General features: G+C 35.2%; 1 protein-coding gene across 3 annotated transcripts in view; it reads right to left on the reverse strand.

The window, feature by feature from the left end:
• Window positions 1–17,306, reverse strand: part of STK17A (serine/threonine kinase 17a) — a 38,348-nt gene that overhangs the window by 17,179 nt on the left and 3,863 nt on the right. For all 3 annotated transcript variants that reach the window (XM_081795019.1, XM_081795018.1, XM_060632172.3), the window contains exon 2: window positions 10,139–10,351. In XM_081795019.1, the coding sequence (XP_081651145.1) occupies window positions 10,139–10,351 (213 nt within the window). The remainder of the gene's footprint in view (window positions 1–10,138; window positions 10,352–17,306) is intronic.

Consider the following 17,306-nt stretch of genomic DNA (forward strand, 5'->3'; position numbering starts at 1 on the left):
TTCTTTTGTCTTTTTAAAATAAAAATGTGAAGCCTCAAATATGAGTTCAGATTAAGAACTTCAAAAATTAAACTTTAATGGTAAAATGTATTAACACACTCTCAAGTGAAAATTTTTTGAGAATTTTTGGTTGAAAAACACATAGAAATATTATTTTTAGAAAAAATACAAACGATGAAAATAAAGCAAATGCTCTTCAATGAATTAAAGACCCCTTCCCCAATCCTACAGCCACATCTAGAGGTAAACACTATTCTCCCTTTGGTGTACTATATCCTTCCAGAGTTTCTAAAAATATATACTTATTAAATGCATACAAAAATATTAGTTGCCTGGATTTTTAAAAAAACAAATGGTAATATAGGACACATTCTCCTGATACTGTTCCACAACCCTTACTTTTAAACATGTCTTAAGAATCTTTCCATGATGGTTTTATATTTATCTATTTTGTAATTTTGAACTCTTACATCCCTGTGAATAGATAAACCATACTTGATGTAACCATTCCCCTTTGAAGGTCATTTACTTTCTTCCTAATGATTCACAACTATAAACAATGCTGTGATGAGAAGGCACATTACAATTTCTCATATGTTTTCTCATGTGTGAGGAGCTCTCAAGGGTAGACATCTAGAAAGAAACAGCTGGACTGAAGGGAATGTGCATTTAAAATTTTAATAGGAAGAGCCTATCCTCTCCAAAAGAGCAGTACTGATTTAAATTTTCTTTCAACCTCTGGCCAAAGCATCTCAGTTTTTCTCTAATTTTGCCAATAACGCGGGGGGGGGGGGGGGGGAATCAACATTAAAAAATGTTCATTTCCCTTCAGCAAAAAGTCCATACTTAAACATTCATTCATACCATAAATAACAGCTCGTGTCATATCACAAAATTTCTTTTATGTGTTAAAAAAAAAAAAAAAAGGCAAGATTGCTTTCATAAAGTTGCTATAGAATTGACATGGAATACCTAACTGCAAACAGCCATGCTGCTGTCAGACAAGAGCTACTTACTGAATTCCTTTTCAGAAGATAATTTAGTTATTTCCTTTCCTGTTAAAGCAACCTATTTCCAAATTCTGCCCATATAAGGAGACACAATTTGTCACCAAAATTAGATAAGAACATATTTAAGTTTAGCTGAGCAGCTGCAGGTGATGAAAGTGAAAGAATAATTCATTGGCTGATAAGGTTTTCATTTTGACTAAACCTACACAACTGAATTTTTATTACATTTTGATTATAGCATGAAAAAAACCATGTGTGAAAGCATCAAAACCATTTTTGTTATTTAAGTGTAAAATGGCCATCGTGCATCTGGGCACAGTTAAAGTAATATACAAGTCAGAAGAAAGGAAATGGTGAACATTCACAACACAATTACAGAGTAATAATGGCAGCCTAGGAGTACCATATACTGTTAATATGGATTTGATGATCTAAAGTAAAAGTCAGTATGAACTGTGTCAACTCAGTCTAAGCAGCACGATGCACCATGATATAACATATAGCCCACGTAGCCCTCTGCATACACACACCGCAATTTGCCTGTTACACTCAGAACTGTCCGTGTTCCTCAACTAAAACAAAGAACTGTATTTTTGGTTGAAAAAGTTTTCCAATCACAATTTATTGTCCTCTGAGTCTTTCAGCTCATTACTAGCATCCACAATAAAATTCACTATAGGTCAATTTACATAAGTACAATGATTTCTTTACCTAAAATTTAAGAGCAATTTATTGTTAGTTCTTTTCACTATAAAGTTTACCCATTCTTGCCTTACTTAACATAATTTAAGTACTTTACATAAGCACAAGATATGAAGCACAAAACTACCATTTTCTGAAAATTTTCAAGGATGTATTTCAAATGCAGACTATTAACAAAGCTGTAAAAGCTAGCCTTCAGTGACCAGCAAGACTTGCATATACCCTCTGATACAATCACCCTATTTTATACCTGCTTAAATGTAAGCTTGGCCCATTAACTCATTGTCATATTTACTAGTGGAACTAAACAAAATTATACTAAAGAACAATTTGCGACATTAAAAGCATTTGTTAGGCATGGTTACAGGAAATGTAAGAATATTATCAACTACTTCACAGGAAGTATCTTCCTTTACATAAAGCCAGAGAAACACTACATTTTGTTGTGCCTATCTTTTAACTACAGCAAGATTTTCATGTATATTATGGTATATTTACTTTAGTAGTGCTTGTTTTCCACTACTTTAAAACTATTCAGAAACTCAGCAATTAACTTTATTATGAATTACACACAATTCTTTACCAAAAAAAAATTTTATGAAAACATTAATTCAAAAACTTTTTACAAAAAATTTTACAAAAACCTATTTTTATAAAACATATTAAGAACTTTTAATTTCAACTTTCTAGTGGCCCTTAGAAAGTTAGGGAATAAGTATCTTTTTGATCAACATTATGCAGAGCCATATACATGATATTTGCAGGCTAAGAGCCACTGCGTTTTCTTGGTTGCCTGCACCTTGTCTAGATTTTAGCTCCCAACCTCGAACATCAAACACTCCTATTTCTATAGAAACTAGCATTTCCATTTCCATCCTGCTTAAAGGGTTGGTTTAGATCTTTATTCCTTCACTCTTAAAAATGAACAAATACCAATCAAACATGTTAGGTCTTGTGCAATGTGCTATGGACAGAAAGATAAATTAATTATAAGTATGGCTTATGACTTCATGTACCAGTAGGAGAGAGAGAAAATGAAACACATTTTAAAGAATATATGTGCATAAATATATATGGGTGTGAAATTATATATAAAGTGATGTGATAATTTAGCAACTGAGCAATTAATTGGAAAGGAGAAAAAAAAAATCTTAGAAAAATGACATTTACTCTGAGCCCTGTAGAATGAATAGGAATCCACCAGATGAAATGGTAAGAGCACATCCCCAGCATAGTGAACACAAATAAAAGGGCATGGTGGTATCAACAACACAGGATACAGACTCACTAAAGGTTAAGTAAGCTGTTACTTCCCCTTTCAGCCAAATGGTATGGAACTTACCCTTCAGCCATGAACAACTAGAAAATGAGCAAAGTATATAAGCCAACTGTTTTCAGACAGAACATAGGCAGTTAGGACCATGATCCCTGAAAAGAGGGACACAAACAAGTTGGGCTCTACTGTTTCTGTCTTCCTACTTTGGAAGTAATTTATGGACTGTGGTATAAGGTGAAGGAGAAACCCAAGCAGAATATGGCGGCCTTGCTAAACTGAGGAAACAGACTAGGAGTTTGACAAAGTTGGATTTCATAGGGACAGTACCAGAGAGGAGTGAGCTACACAGAGAAAGACTGATCCAAGTAGTTCAAAATAAATCACAAGCAGGATAAACACAAGGCAAATCAAGGCACATTATGCACAAATTACTGAAAGAAAAAAATATTTAAAAAGACACTTATAAGGGAACCAAAAATCAAAACAGACTTCTTGTCATAAACAACGCAAGGCAAATGACAATGCAATGCTATCTTTAAGTGCAGACAAAAGAAAGTGTGTCTAAAATGCAGGATGAGGTTGGAAAAGGACTAGCAGGAGATGAGGCAGAATAGAACACACACAGGAAAGCATGAGATGAGGTCAGAACAATCTGAAACATCCTAGGTAAGGCAATAAAAGTGCTAATATATAAAGCTAAATGTCTCCTCCAAAAGCACTCCCCACTCTCCCAAGCAGAGGAAAGCAGGACAACACATGGCTAAAAGCTTTGGAGTCACACACTTCCAGACTAAATCCCAGCTCTATTTGCAGTGTGACCTTAGGTTTGATTACTTCTCTGAATTTTTTTCTCATATAAAATCCTGTTCTAAAATTTATAAATAAACAAATTCAGTAAAGTTGCAGGATACAAAATCAATATATCAAAATTATTGTGCTTCTATACACTAAAAATGAATCTTCAAAAAGAGAAATTAAGAAAACAATCCCATTTTCTATGACGTCAGAAAGGATACTCAGGAATAAATTTAAGCAAGAAAGTGAAAGATCTATACAATGAAAACCGTAAGACACTGATGAAAGAAATCAAAGAAGATACAAGTAAATGGAAAGATATACCATGCTCATGGGTTGGAAGAATTAATACAGTTGAAATGTCTATACTATCCAAAGTGATCTACAGATTCAACACAATTCCTACCAAAATTCCCATGGCATTTTTCAGAGACACAGACAAAACAATCTGAAAATTTTCATAGAACCACAAAAGACTCTGAAACGCCAAAGCAATCTTGAGAAACAAGTCTGGATTTGAGAATATTTTCCGATTTCAAAATATATTACAAAGTACTACTCAACAAAAAAAGGAATGAAATCTTGCTACCTGTAACAATACAGATAGACATTGAAGATATTATGCTAAGTGAAGTAAATCAGAAGGAAGAAGACAAATACTATAAAATTTCACTCATATATGGAATCTAAAAAAACAAATGAACAAACAAAAAAAGAAACAAAATTCATAGGTATAGAGAACAGACTGGTGGTAATCAAAGGGGAAGAGGGGAGAGAGGTGTGCAAATGGGCAAAGGGGGTCAGTTAGAAGGTGATGGATGGTACCTAGACTTTTAGTGGTGATCACTTTGTAGTGCATACAGATATCAAATTATGTTGCATACCCAAAACATGTTTTATACCAATTATATACAATTTGTAAAAAATTTCTTGTGGAAAAAAATGTGTGTGGGTGTATATATGTATCAAAGCTATAGTAATGAAAACAGTATGGTATTGGCATAAAAACAGATCTATCAGTGGAACAGAATAGAAAGTCCAGAAATAAAACTATGCATATATTGTCAATTAATTTACTAAAAAGGAGCCAAGAATGTACAATGGGGAAAGGAGAGTTTCTTCCATAAATGGTTTTTAAAAAACTGGGTAGCTACATGCAAAAGACTGAAACTGAACACTTATCTTACATCGTACACAAAAGTCAAATCAAAACGGATTAAAGACTTGAACGTAAAACCTGAACTATAACACTCTGAGGAGAAAACAGGCAGTAAGCTTCTTGACATCAGTGTTGGCAACTTTTTTGAATTTGACAACAAAAGCAAAAATAAACAAGTGGGGGCTACATCAAATGAAAAAAACTTCAGCAGAGCAAAAGAAACCATCAACAAAACGAAAAGCAACCTACGAAATGAGAGAAAATATTTGCAAATCATATTAAATGATAATGGCTTAATATCCAAAATATATAAAGAACTCCTACAACCAATCTGACTAAAAAAGGGCTAAGAAACTAAACAGACATTTTTCCAAAGACGACATCCAAATAGGCAACAGGTACTTGAAAAGTTGCTCAACATCATTAATCATCAGGGAATTACAAATCAAAACCACAACTGGGTACCATCTCACACCTATTAAGATATATATTTTATACACTTATGTATAAAATGGAATATTATTCACCCAAATAAATATATTCCACTTATATGTGGAATCTAAAAAAGTAGAACTCCTAGAAACAGACAGAATGGTGGTTACCAGTGGGTGGGGGGAGGTGGCAGAAAAGGAGAGCTACTGGTCAAAGGGTACAAACTTCAAGTTATAAGATGAATAAATTCTGGAAATTTAACATACAGCATAGTGATAATAGTTAATACTATATTATATATACTTAATACTATATTATATACCTGAAAGTTGCTAAGGGAATAAATCTTAAATGTTCTTACCATACGTACACACAAAGGTAATTAAGTGACTTGATGCAGGTGTTAGCGAATGCTATGGTGGTAATCCTTACCCAATACATAAGTGTATCAAATCAACATACCCTACACCTCAAACTTACAAAATGTTTTAGGTCAACTGTACTTCAATAAAGCTGGAAAAAAATTTTAAAATAAAATAATGTATATAAAGCATGTAAATAATTTACATAAAGTTGGCTGACTTAGCTTAGTGCCTGGCACATGGTAAACTCTTAACACATTATGACTGTTACAATTTGTGTTCCCACAGCAACTAGCATTTCAAGTAAAACACCAACACTGCTGCAATCATTTATATTTCTTTCACTAAACCTGTAGCACCTGGAGGGAAAGGGCTATGCTGTTTTCACTTTTATACCACTTTTCACTTTTATACCTATTAGCACTAGTGCATATGGCAGGTATTTAAGTGTATGTGAAGTGCATTACTGAAATAGTGATCATAAACCTGCCTGTTTCTGTAACAACAATCTATTGATGTTTGCCATGAATTTTGATACCTCAGTATCTAAAAGTATATTTCTAAGACTTTCCCTTCAAACAAAAAGTAGAACACAAACATTTTTAGCCAAATCATACTCATTTGTGGTTATAAAAACATGATCATTGAAGCAATAGAAGCCACCAAAGGTTTCTAAGCAAGGGAATAATATCACCACATCTATGTCTCAATTATCTAGCAGCAGTCTGAGGAACATCCTAGAACTAAAGCCAGGGTGATCAGCAAAGATCTCTCTCCTGTGAGAGTCCACAGGAGAGACAATGAGAACCCAATACAGAAGAGAAATAGCAAGTACCAAGAAAAGGGGACCAGTAGGGGAAAGGCTTAAGTGTAAGACTTGGTGATTTATTATACATGAGCTTTTAAAGGAGATAGACAAAACAAGGATAGATTCAAAGTTTCTAGCCTGAGCTATGAAATAAATAGGGCTATTATCGAAATGGGGAACAAAAGAAAAACAGGCATTACCAGGGTAATGCAGGAGTGCACACATATCGATCCTGAATTGGTAATGATGTGTGGTTGGATGCAGAGATATGCAGCAGGGAGTTGGAACTTCAGAAGGTCCAAGGTTGTAGACAAAGATTTGGAAATAACTGCATGTAAAGAATAGCTGAAGCCACAAACATAGACTGTTACCATTCAGAGTAAGTGTACAGAATGAAGGTATGACAAGAACAACACTAATGAACTTGGGGGGAGCACTTGTATTCATACAGAAGAAGGGTAAAAGGCTGAGAGAGAAGTTTTTTGTTTTTTGTTTTTAAAGAGGACCATGAAAACCAAAAACATCATTTCAAGAAAGTATAATAAAATATTTACAGAGAGTAGAATGAACACTAAAATGAGGAGACTGATTTTGGCAAACAGGGTTTGAGAAGAGCAGGTGCAGCAGACGAGGAGTAATGGGAGAACTGGCATATGGCAGATTCCTGGGTCAATGAAGAACAAAACAGACCAGAAGGTGAGGAAAGCTATAAATTCAGACTGCTCCTTTAAGGACTATAGATAGCAATAAAGGAAAGAGCAAGCCAGGACCATGGTTTAAAGACAGTCAGAGATGAGGAAAAGGAATCTGAGGATAGGAGAGACAGAAACACTGGAAGATGAGGGAAAAGAACCACCTTGGGAGAGGTGTTCTTTCAAGAGAACCTTGAAAGGCTTCGAGAGGTCAGTGAACTGATTAAAAAACAAAACAATGGCGCTAGAAAAGGAAGGAAGAGAATTAAAGAGCACAAGTAAAGGTTTAAGCCTTGGAGTTAAGTAGTGAAAACTTCTTTGAACAGAAGGGAAGGACTGAGAGGAGTAAAAGCAGAGGGACACTGAGGGAGTGTGTGCCATCCTTTATCTTCTCCATGAGGGGAGAAAGGACTAGGTATCTAATAGAAGATGGGAAGGAAGTGATGTAGCAAGAGTATTAAAGATTCTGATTAGCTCCTTTTGGGGCTGGGGGGTACATTAATAGAAGGGGATGAGAGATTAGGTAAAAAATCACCCAATGACAGCGAGAGCCCAACTGAGGACTCTCACACTTGTAACGAGCAGGTCACAGACTATACAAAATCCTCCCCAGAGTGTTCAGGACACAGCACGGGCCAGGGTAAACAGGCAAAACAAGTTGCAGAGGAAGATGAAAAGGAAGAAGGAAATAATGGAAGGTGCTGATGAGAGATTAGCTAAAATAACTACTGAAGAAGAGAAGGGAATCACAGGAAAGAAAAAAGTCAGGAGGTGGCTGAAAGACTGGAAGACCTAAGAAGAGTTCAGGGTTGAAGGCTGAAGAGCAGGTTTGGTGAGAACAGGAGAGGAACAAGATCTGGTCAGAGAATAGTATTTTGCAAAGTCTCCTCTAGATCAACTTCCAATTCTGCCTTGATCCTCTCCAAAACAAACTGGAAACCAAAAACCTAGGTAGGCAGGGGATTTATGTATGAGATTCCTATACCAACATTTTTTAAAAATCATAAAACAACTCTATTCAGATATAATTCACATATATTACATTTGTTAACCATCCACCAATTTAAATATTTTTACTATTGTAATTAAAAATACCTTGGGTGAAACACTTTTGTGCTTCTCACTGTTCACATTTAACAATTTTTTTGGAAGGGATTCATATAAGTGAAATTACTGAATTAAAATATATGAATATAATGTTCTTGAAGTACATCATCAAGAGGAAGACACCACCAAGAATTTGCTTCCTACAAACTCTTAAAGTTTTTAAAAATAATACTACACATTAACTTTTAAAATTTTTAATATTTAAAAAAAATCTATGTCAATACATTTATATCTACCTTATCTTTTTAAATCACTGCACAGTAATTCATTTTGTAATATTATCACTTATTTAACCAACTCCCTCCTATGTTAATAATTAGATTATTTTTTGTTACATTTAAAAAAAAACTTCACTGAACATTTTCTAATATATCTTTGCACAACTGGCCTATTTTCTTGTGAAAAAATATTTAAGTGAAATTGCTGGATGAAATAGTGTTGCTGTTGTTTTTTTTTTTTAAAGCTTTTGATATATAACTCCAGCCTGTCCCCCAGATAAGTTGTACCATTAAGACAGACTCCCACCTGTAGTATAAATCAGATGGTTCAACCCATGAATATCACCTTTTCTTTATCATCTTTGCCACTCTTATAAGGGGAAATTGAAAACTTATTTTTAAATTTACATTATAAAAATTATAAGAATCAATACTTTCACGTACATATAGACCATTTATATATGTTATGTCTATGCGGAGTTCTCTTCATATCTTTTAAAAAGAAAAGCAGGCTCAAAATGGTGTCGCTTATACCAAGTCACCAAACTGGGGCTTAATATCTAACCCAAGTACAGTTTCAACCTCCCCCCAGAAATGTAAGTCTCAATCGGTCAGTCAGAAAATTTCTGATCAGCATCAATAGGAGTCTCACATGGGGCCTATCCATCCCCCAAAAGAAAATGAGGCAATCCACCTAATGAGACCCTCTGCTCTTTCCATAAGGGAAGGTGATGGATCTTGCTTGAAATAACCCTTTCTTTTCTTTTGCTAATAACTTCTTGCCATACCCTCCTTCCTAGAAAACCTATCCATTTTGTACAATGCCTTGGAGCTGCCCTCCGCTTGCTAGAATCATTTAATAACATTGATTAGATCTTCAATTTTATCTGGTTGAAAAAATTTTTTAACATATCCTTTGTCCATTGTTTTTAAACTGGGAGGTTCATGTTTTTGTGTAATTTGTAAGATCTAGTTACACACAATAAAGAAATTTTAAGCATTCTGGGTGAACAGGTATGAGAAGTACTTTCCCTGAGCTTGTCTTTTCCTTTGTGTTTCTTGATGTAGTAAGGATTTTAATGTATTCAAATCTGTCAATCATTTCCTTTGGTAGGAGAAGTAGAGAGGAAAAAAGGATTTCTTAGGAAGAAAAAACTGTTCATTTTCCAAAGCTGTTTCCTATACTGTCCCTCCTTACTCAAATGAAAACATGGTATGAATCAAAAAAATTGTTTCTGAAAGATTAACTCAGACTATATGAACATATAAAGGATTGTAGAATGTCTTTTAATATTACCTTGGTATCACTTACTTTCTCAAGAATGCCTCTAAGAATATAAGAGAATTTTACCCTACTATCAGGAGAATTTCATTAAAGAATGAAAATGAAAAATCTAATCTACATGCATTCTTGTTAATTTGAAAAATGTCAAATTAATATGAGAAATACATGAAAAAGTTCTGGAAATTCTTCAGATTTCCAGAGCCAGGCCCCAACAAGTATCACAGATGACTAGCTTCCTATAAAGGAAGTGTGAACTATCAAATAAACTCCATTTAAGGAAAATAATACTTACTATTCCAGAACTAAAATCATTTCTGATGGAGTTTCATAGACTTCATGTAAATTAATGACCCAAGGATTATCCTGTGCTAGTTCAAGAACAGCAATCTCATGAATTATTTCCATTCGACAATCTTGGCCTTTTCTTCTTTTTCTCATGAACTTTGCTGCAAATTCTTTTCCAGAATCTTTCTTTATACATTTCCTCACCACTGCAAATTTCCCCCTAGAATTAAACAAAAACATTCACTGTTAAACTTGACAACTTTCTAGAAGTGGTAATAATTTTAATAAAACTTCCAAATACTCATCAGTGGATATTCAAATTTAGATTATATTCAAACACAAAAGCAGCACTATCATTTAGGAATTTAATAGGATACATCTATCTATAATAAAATGTAACTGCAAATCTGCAAAATTCCTTCTAAACTGAGGATAACCAAATATTAAACTCAATATTTTTGCAGCTATACATAATTTGTTACACATTTATACATAAGAATGATTTAAATCTTTTAAAAAGCCACTTGACTTGTTAGAAACTAGTTATCAGAACTCCTAAAAGAATTGAATTGACTCTAATACTATAACCTTCCAAAATTAAAAAAGTTAGGGATCTCATTTATATATTTCAACTACAGCATAGCTGGAAATGTCTTGTTTTCCTATAAAGACAGACACAACACACATTATTTTGATACCTTACACTATCATTTGTTATTAAACTAATAAAGCAAGTCACAGGGGAGTTGAACTAAGCAAACTAAGGGTATGAGCTCTGAAATCAGATGTGAGCTTGAATCCCACAAATAGCTCTACAGCTCACCTGACATATAACCTTGGGCAATTTATTTAACCTTTTTAAATCTCATTTTCCTTATCTGTTAAGAGGACACACTGGAATCCAGTTCCTAGGGTTGCTGTGAGAATTCAAGTACAAACACATATCAATTGCTTAGCATGGGACTTGCCACGTGGTAAGTGCTAAATAAAATATTATTAAACAAATCATTGATTTGTGATAATCACCCATAAATACCCAATCTTTATACTGGAAGGCAACTTAGAAATCACAGGGTTATTTTTTAACCTATTGCCAGATGCCAATGCCTTCTTTCAAACTGTGAAGCAGTCTCTTCCACTCCTGGGTACATTTTTTTAAAATTAATTAATTTTGAGAAACGAGAGAGCACGCTCATGAGTGGGAGAGGGGCAGAGAGAGAATCCCAAGCAGGCTCCGCACTGTCAGGGCACAGCCTGATGTGTGGCTTGAATCCAAGAACTGCGAGATCATGACCTGAGCTGAAATCAAGAGTCTGTCGCCCAGCTGACTGAGCCACCCAGGAGCCTCATTAATAAGTTTTCATGACAGGCCTAAAGTGAAGGGTTGTTAAGTCTGGGTCTTTTGCTGAACAGTATAGAAAGACGTTTCTTTCCTGAATTTCTTTTTTTTTTTTTAATTTTTTTTTTTAAACGTTTTATTTATTTTTGAGACAGGGAGAGACAGAGCATGAACGGGGGAGGGTCAGAGAGAGGGAGACACAGAATCTGAAACAGGCTCCAGGCTCCGAGCTGTCAGCACGGACCGCAAGATCACGACCTGAGCTGAAGTCGGCCGCTTAACCGACTGAGCCACCCAGGCGCCCCTCCTTCCTGAATTTCAAAGACCAGTTTGTCAGGTATTGATTGCAGCTAACATGATCTGTTAACTGCCACTCCCTTTTCCAACTTTCAATCATTCTTTAACCCCATAAAGGTTTTTAAGACTTTCTCACTATTATGCCTCATCAGAACTGCTGATGAAATAAAACGTGCCAACCAAATTTGAAGCAACCTACTTCAAGTACAATTGAATCAAAGGGTTGCATGATTATTTTGTTAATCCAATATTGCTTTAAAAAAAAAACTTGACAGGTTTTTCATAGTTCATATTGGGCTGGTAAATAAACCACCTAGATCTTTTTCCTTTTGAAAATTTTCAAGCTGGTGTACTCATACTTTATTTAAAGGCAAGGTTTTCATTTGTTCTGTTAAATTCTAATTTCTAGGTTCAGCCCCAGCATTTGACACTACTGATGTAATTTTGAGTACTAATTCTTCCTTGCTAGTATTAACCAGAAACATGTTTTTCATGCCCTCTGTATTTTTGCAACCACCACAAATAAAAATGTTAAATGATACATCCTTAGGCATAGACCTCTCTAGCTGTTCAAATAAGTAACAATCTACCTAACAGCACCCTTGTTCAGATCAAAGTTCTTTTTGTTCACAAAAATGTGAAAGATTTCTACAGATGCTTGGAGGGATTAAATCATAAACATATTCATCACAGACTAATGCCTCCTTTTATTTTATCCTACAAAATCATTAAACTAACATTTCCATCAAATTTTAAGTGTTTATTTTGAGAGAGTGTGCACTTGAGTGCAGGCGTGGGGGAGGGGCAGAAAGAGAGGGAGAGAACCCAAGCCCAATCAGTGCTGTCAGGGCAGAGCCCAACCTGAGGCTCCCATCTCATCATGAGATCATGACCTGAGCTGAAATCAAAAGTTGGACACTTAACCGACTGAGCCACCTGAGCACCCCTCCACCAGATTTTAAAAGGTTCCTAATGACCTTTGGGTTCTTTTGAGAAAAAAAATCATTAATAACATGACTTCTTTTAATAGCTGTGAGAAGTTTTAAAAGAAGAGAAAAAAGAGAAAGGTTCATTTGTAGAAAACTGGCCAACATATATAACTGATAGCAAGCATATGCCTGGTATATCAGAAATAACTCGGTTGAACTTGCCTTCAAAATATTCCCACATCAAACATACCAATGTTTACTGTTACACACTTAAAATTCCAGGCAATACAGTACTCTGCAGTTAAGTAAAACACTACTTAATATCTGGCCAGAATGTGTATTTTTTTAAATGTATATTTTTGAGAGAGAGAGAGAGAGAGAGAGCGCGCGCGAGCGAACACGCACGCGCTTACAAGCACGGGGGAGGGGCAGAGAGTGACAGAGACACAGAATCTGAAGCAGGCTCCAGGCTGTCCGCACAGAGACAGACGCGGGGCTGGAACCCAGGAACCATGAGATGATGACCTGAGCCGTAGTCGGACCCTTAACCGACTGAGCCACTAGGAGCCCTGAGAATATGTATTTTTGAATAGATAGGGAGACTAATGACCCAACAGAGAAAAGGATCCACACACATCACTAAACTGCAAACTCTGGAAGCACTTCTTACAGAAGAGCTATTGCTAAATTCAGGGACCAGAGGCAAATACAGGGAAGAAACCCAGATGTATTCGACATCTGGGGCCATGCAACTGTTTCTTAGGGTCACCAGCACAGGTCCCAGAGCTCTCTTCCTACACCAGTGACTACTCTTGACATCATCTTAGTTTCTGTGGAAGCAATCCTCACAGTTTTAGTTTTATTCTTCCCACTGTGTCATGCACTATATTGGGAGTCAGCAAACTTCTTTTAAGGGCCAGACAGAAAATTTTCTTTTGCTGGTTTATGTTGCCACTGTTCAAGTCTGCTATTATAAAATGAAAGCAGACATAGACAAAAGGTAAATTAATGGGTGGATCTGGGTTTAAAAAACAAAAAACAAAAACTTTAGGGATACTGAAATGTGAATTTCACATGATTTCCATGTCATGAAATATCACTCTTCTGATTTTGAACCATTTAAAAAATGTAAAAATCATTCTACATAGCTTGTGAGCCTCACAAAAATAGGTGGCCAGCAGTAGTTTGCCAATCCCTGCATTATTCCACACTGAAGAAACTCATCCATCATTCTGATATGGAAACTGAGAGTAAGACAGCAGATCATGAAAGTTTTGATGAAACTTGGTCTTGCCTTCATTTCTAAATGACTGGTGCAATGAGTAGGGAACTCTTAAAACTACTCAAGGAGGAGTCCAAAGGAGATCAAGATATTTCTGGAGCTATTCTTTGTGTAGAGCAACACAGTACACAGGAATGTGAGATTCAGCATTCAAGGTGAGGAGTCCTAGTGAACACATTAAGAACTACATTATCACAGCACACCCCACAAAGATTCTAATATGTATGTTTTACCACAGCTTCATGGTAAAAATTGTGATTGTACCTAATCCTTTAATTTTAGGTTACTGAGACAAAGGCATAAAAATAAATGTTTCTTTGACACTAAGAGCCAGTTATATACAGACTTGAGGTAGATGAGATTCAAAGGACATAAGATGTTTGTTGCTCATCTACTTTATCTATTTAGCCAAAATTCTTCCTGGACTACATAGTTTTTACAATTTCCTGAGCTCTTCATCTATTTCACAAATATCTATCGTTCACTATTACATACTGAGAACCCAGGTTTTCATTAAACAGTTTTGGGGGGAATATAAAAAAAAAATCAACATATTTCAGAATTACTTAATGATAATGTATTGCAGAGTGGTGGTAAAGGAAAGATACATCAACAATTATTACAAGAGAAAGTGACATCTGAGTTAGACACCAGTCTTAGCTTCCTAAGAACAAGGATTAGGTTTTAGTTAACTTTGCATTGCCAGTGCCTAAGTGGTAAAGCTTAGGAAGGCATGGTGAGCATCTTTAAGTATGTATGACATGCTAAGGAGTTTGAGCTTTCTCATGGTAAAAATGAGTACATTAGAATTTTTAAAATAATTGTTTTTAAAAGATAATTCTGATAGTGCTGTGAAGAGTGTATTGCAAAATGTTAACAAGAAATCAGGGAAACCAATAAAATAATTCAAGGCAGTGGGACTCAACTAAAACAGCAGCAGTAGAGGCTAGGAAAAGACAATGCATTTAAAAGAAGGTCAAGGCTCATTAGCACCCCTGGAATTGCAGGCAGAGATGAGGGGAAAAGAGAAAAGTAGAAGCAGAGGAAAACCTGTAGATTTTTACCTGAATACTGGATAAATGTGGTACCATCAACTGAGACTGATTATAAGAATGGTAACAGGTTTGGATAAGGGGATAATGTCTTAGGTTATGGATGGGAGAAGTTTTATTTACTGGATAGATTCCAAATATAAGTTCCAGTGCTGTCTTACAGACAAAGGTGAACAAATAATAGAATACATAAGGTTTAGTCAAAGATCAAAAACTGGAGATGCTAATTCAAGTGGTATATAGAGGAAGCAAAATAAAAGTGATCTCTGAGGTTCTGGATTGGTTCTAGATTACAATAAAGTGCTTTGTTTATATCTGTATTATATTATTTAAGTTGGTCTGACATAGTACAATTTGTTCACTATGCCTGTCTCCCTAGCTAAACTGAGTTCCCTAGCGAGACCTCCCTTATCATTCATCTTTGTATCGCCATAGTGCCCTGCACATGGCAGGTACTCAAACAGGATATCAGCATGCTGAATATATACAACTGTTCTTGTTATTTTATTAAATAAAAGTTCTAAGGCAACTTAATCTCATAAAGTTTAATATCTTAACCACATTAGACTACTTGCTATTCCCTTTTATTGACTTTTTCTACCACTGTGCTTATTTATTTTATTGCCAAAGGCGAGAGGAATATCTTTCATCACTACTACTGAAATTCCATCCATTCTTTAAGGCTCAGCTCAAATGTTATTTTCCCCATAATATTTTCCCATGTGGCATGTCACCTTGCTGATAAAGGGAGTAGTGATTGATTTGTTACATTTGAGAATAATTTCCAGAGCCTAGTAAAGTGCCTTATGTGCTTAACATATAACATTTACTTAATAGCACTGGAGTAATACCTTAAATGTAAAGAAGTCCCATTCAAGGAAGACCTAGAATATATTCTACCTGTCTTCTTTACCTCGGAAAGGAAAACAACAAAACCCAAAATATCTGTTGACTCTAAGTATAAAAATTCATTGAGTCCATCAGACCAGATATCACCATGAGTAACAAGAACTGGCAGGGCTTTGAAAGTCAGACTTTTAAATTCTGGCTAATAAATGTGTATGTAATCTGAGGCAATGTACTCAACATTTTTGAGCCTTAATTTAACCTCATCTGTAAAATGAGGTTGATGACACTTACCTTGCAAGACAGTAAAGACTAAACAAAATTACATCTCTATAGTGTGCAGCATTCAGAAAATGATCAGTAATCAGTAGCTACTTTTATTGTTTGGGGCACTAAACTCAGTTCTACGATAATGATAGTAATTTGTAAAAAAGAATCCTAGAACAGAGGAGTTTTGAAGGTGGTCTAATTTGAACTCTTTACTTGATGCAAAAGTTCCCTCAATAAATCTAGTTCCTTCTTTACCTGAATAGGTGAATCAATGACAATACCTACTTAGCTTTCTAACACACTTGGCTTAATAATCCGACTGTATAAAATTTTGTTACTTATGGCTTTGTAAAAAGGCTGAAATTCATTAAATCTTTAAGTTTATGCATTTTAAATTACGATTTTAACTTCATAAGCCTGAACTTTTTAAAATTAAGATAGGTGACTTAATGAATTCTGCCTTAGAACACAAGCCATACTTCCTAAGTAATTCCCGTTGCTGAACCACATACATAGCCAATTTTTTAAATCCATCCAAAAATATCAGATTACACACAACTATTGGTAAATATTCTTCAAACTAATACCTAGTAGCCAGGAAATCTTAAATAAGAATATCCATCCTAAAACAAGGCAATTTCTACATGGATATTATTTAATAAGGGTCTTAATTTCTAAAGAAATTATGACTTACAATTTATGACACATGCTTAAGTAGCTGTAACATACAAAAACCTGAAGCCATTACCTACAGCCATGAATCCAGGTAAAGAACACACAGTTCTTGAAATACACCTGCCCCTGCATCTGCTTCAGCTTGAACATTCTCTTATTCTCTGATAAAAATCCTTCCTTGTTCTTGTTACTCTCAACTGCTTTGAAGAGAAAGCTACAACATCCCTACCCACCATAAGGCCCAAATGAAGAGGGAACTATAAATGAGGAGGGTGGTCTAATTTGAACAAACACAGGGTTTGTCCCAACGTGGAACTCATAAAAACTCTGGGAAATTGCTTTAGCTACAAGATAGACCTCAGATTATTCTCTGAGAAACACCCATGACTTCTACAATGGCAGGGATTTCAGAGTCCCAGCTAAGCGGTCTATCATAAGAATCAATTTCTGCCTTGGTTTTCTCATAGAAAATGGGATTTACCAAA

Source organism: Panthera onca, chromosome A2, assembly GCF_046562875.1.
Source record: "Panthera onca isolate mPanOnc1 chromosome A2, mPanOnc1 haplotype 2, whole genome shotgun sequence".
Lineage (NCBI taxonomy): Eukaryota > Metazoa > Chordata > Mammalia > Carnivora > Felidae > Panthera > Panthera onca.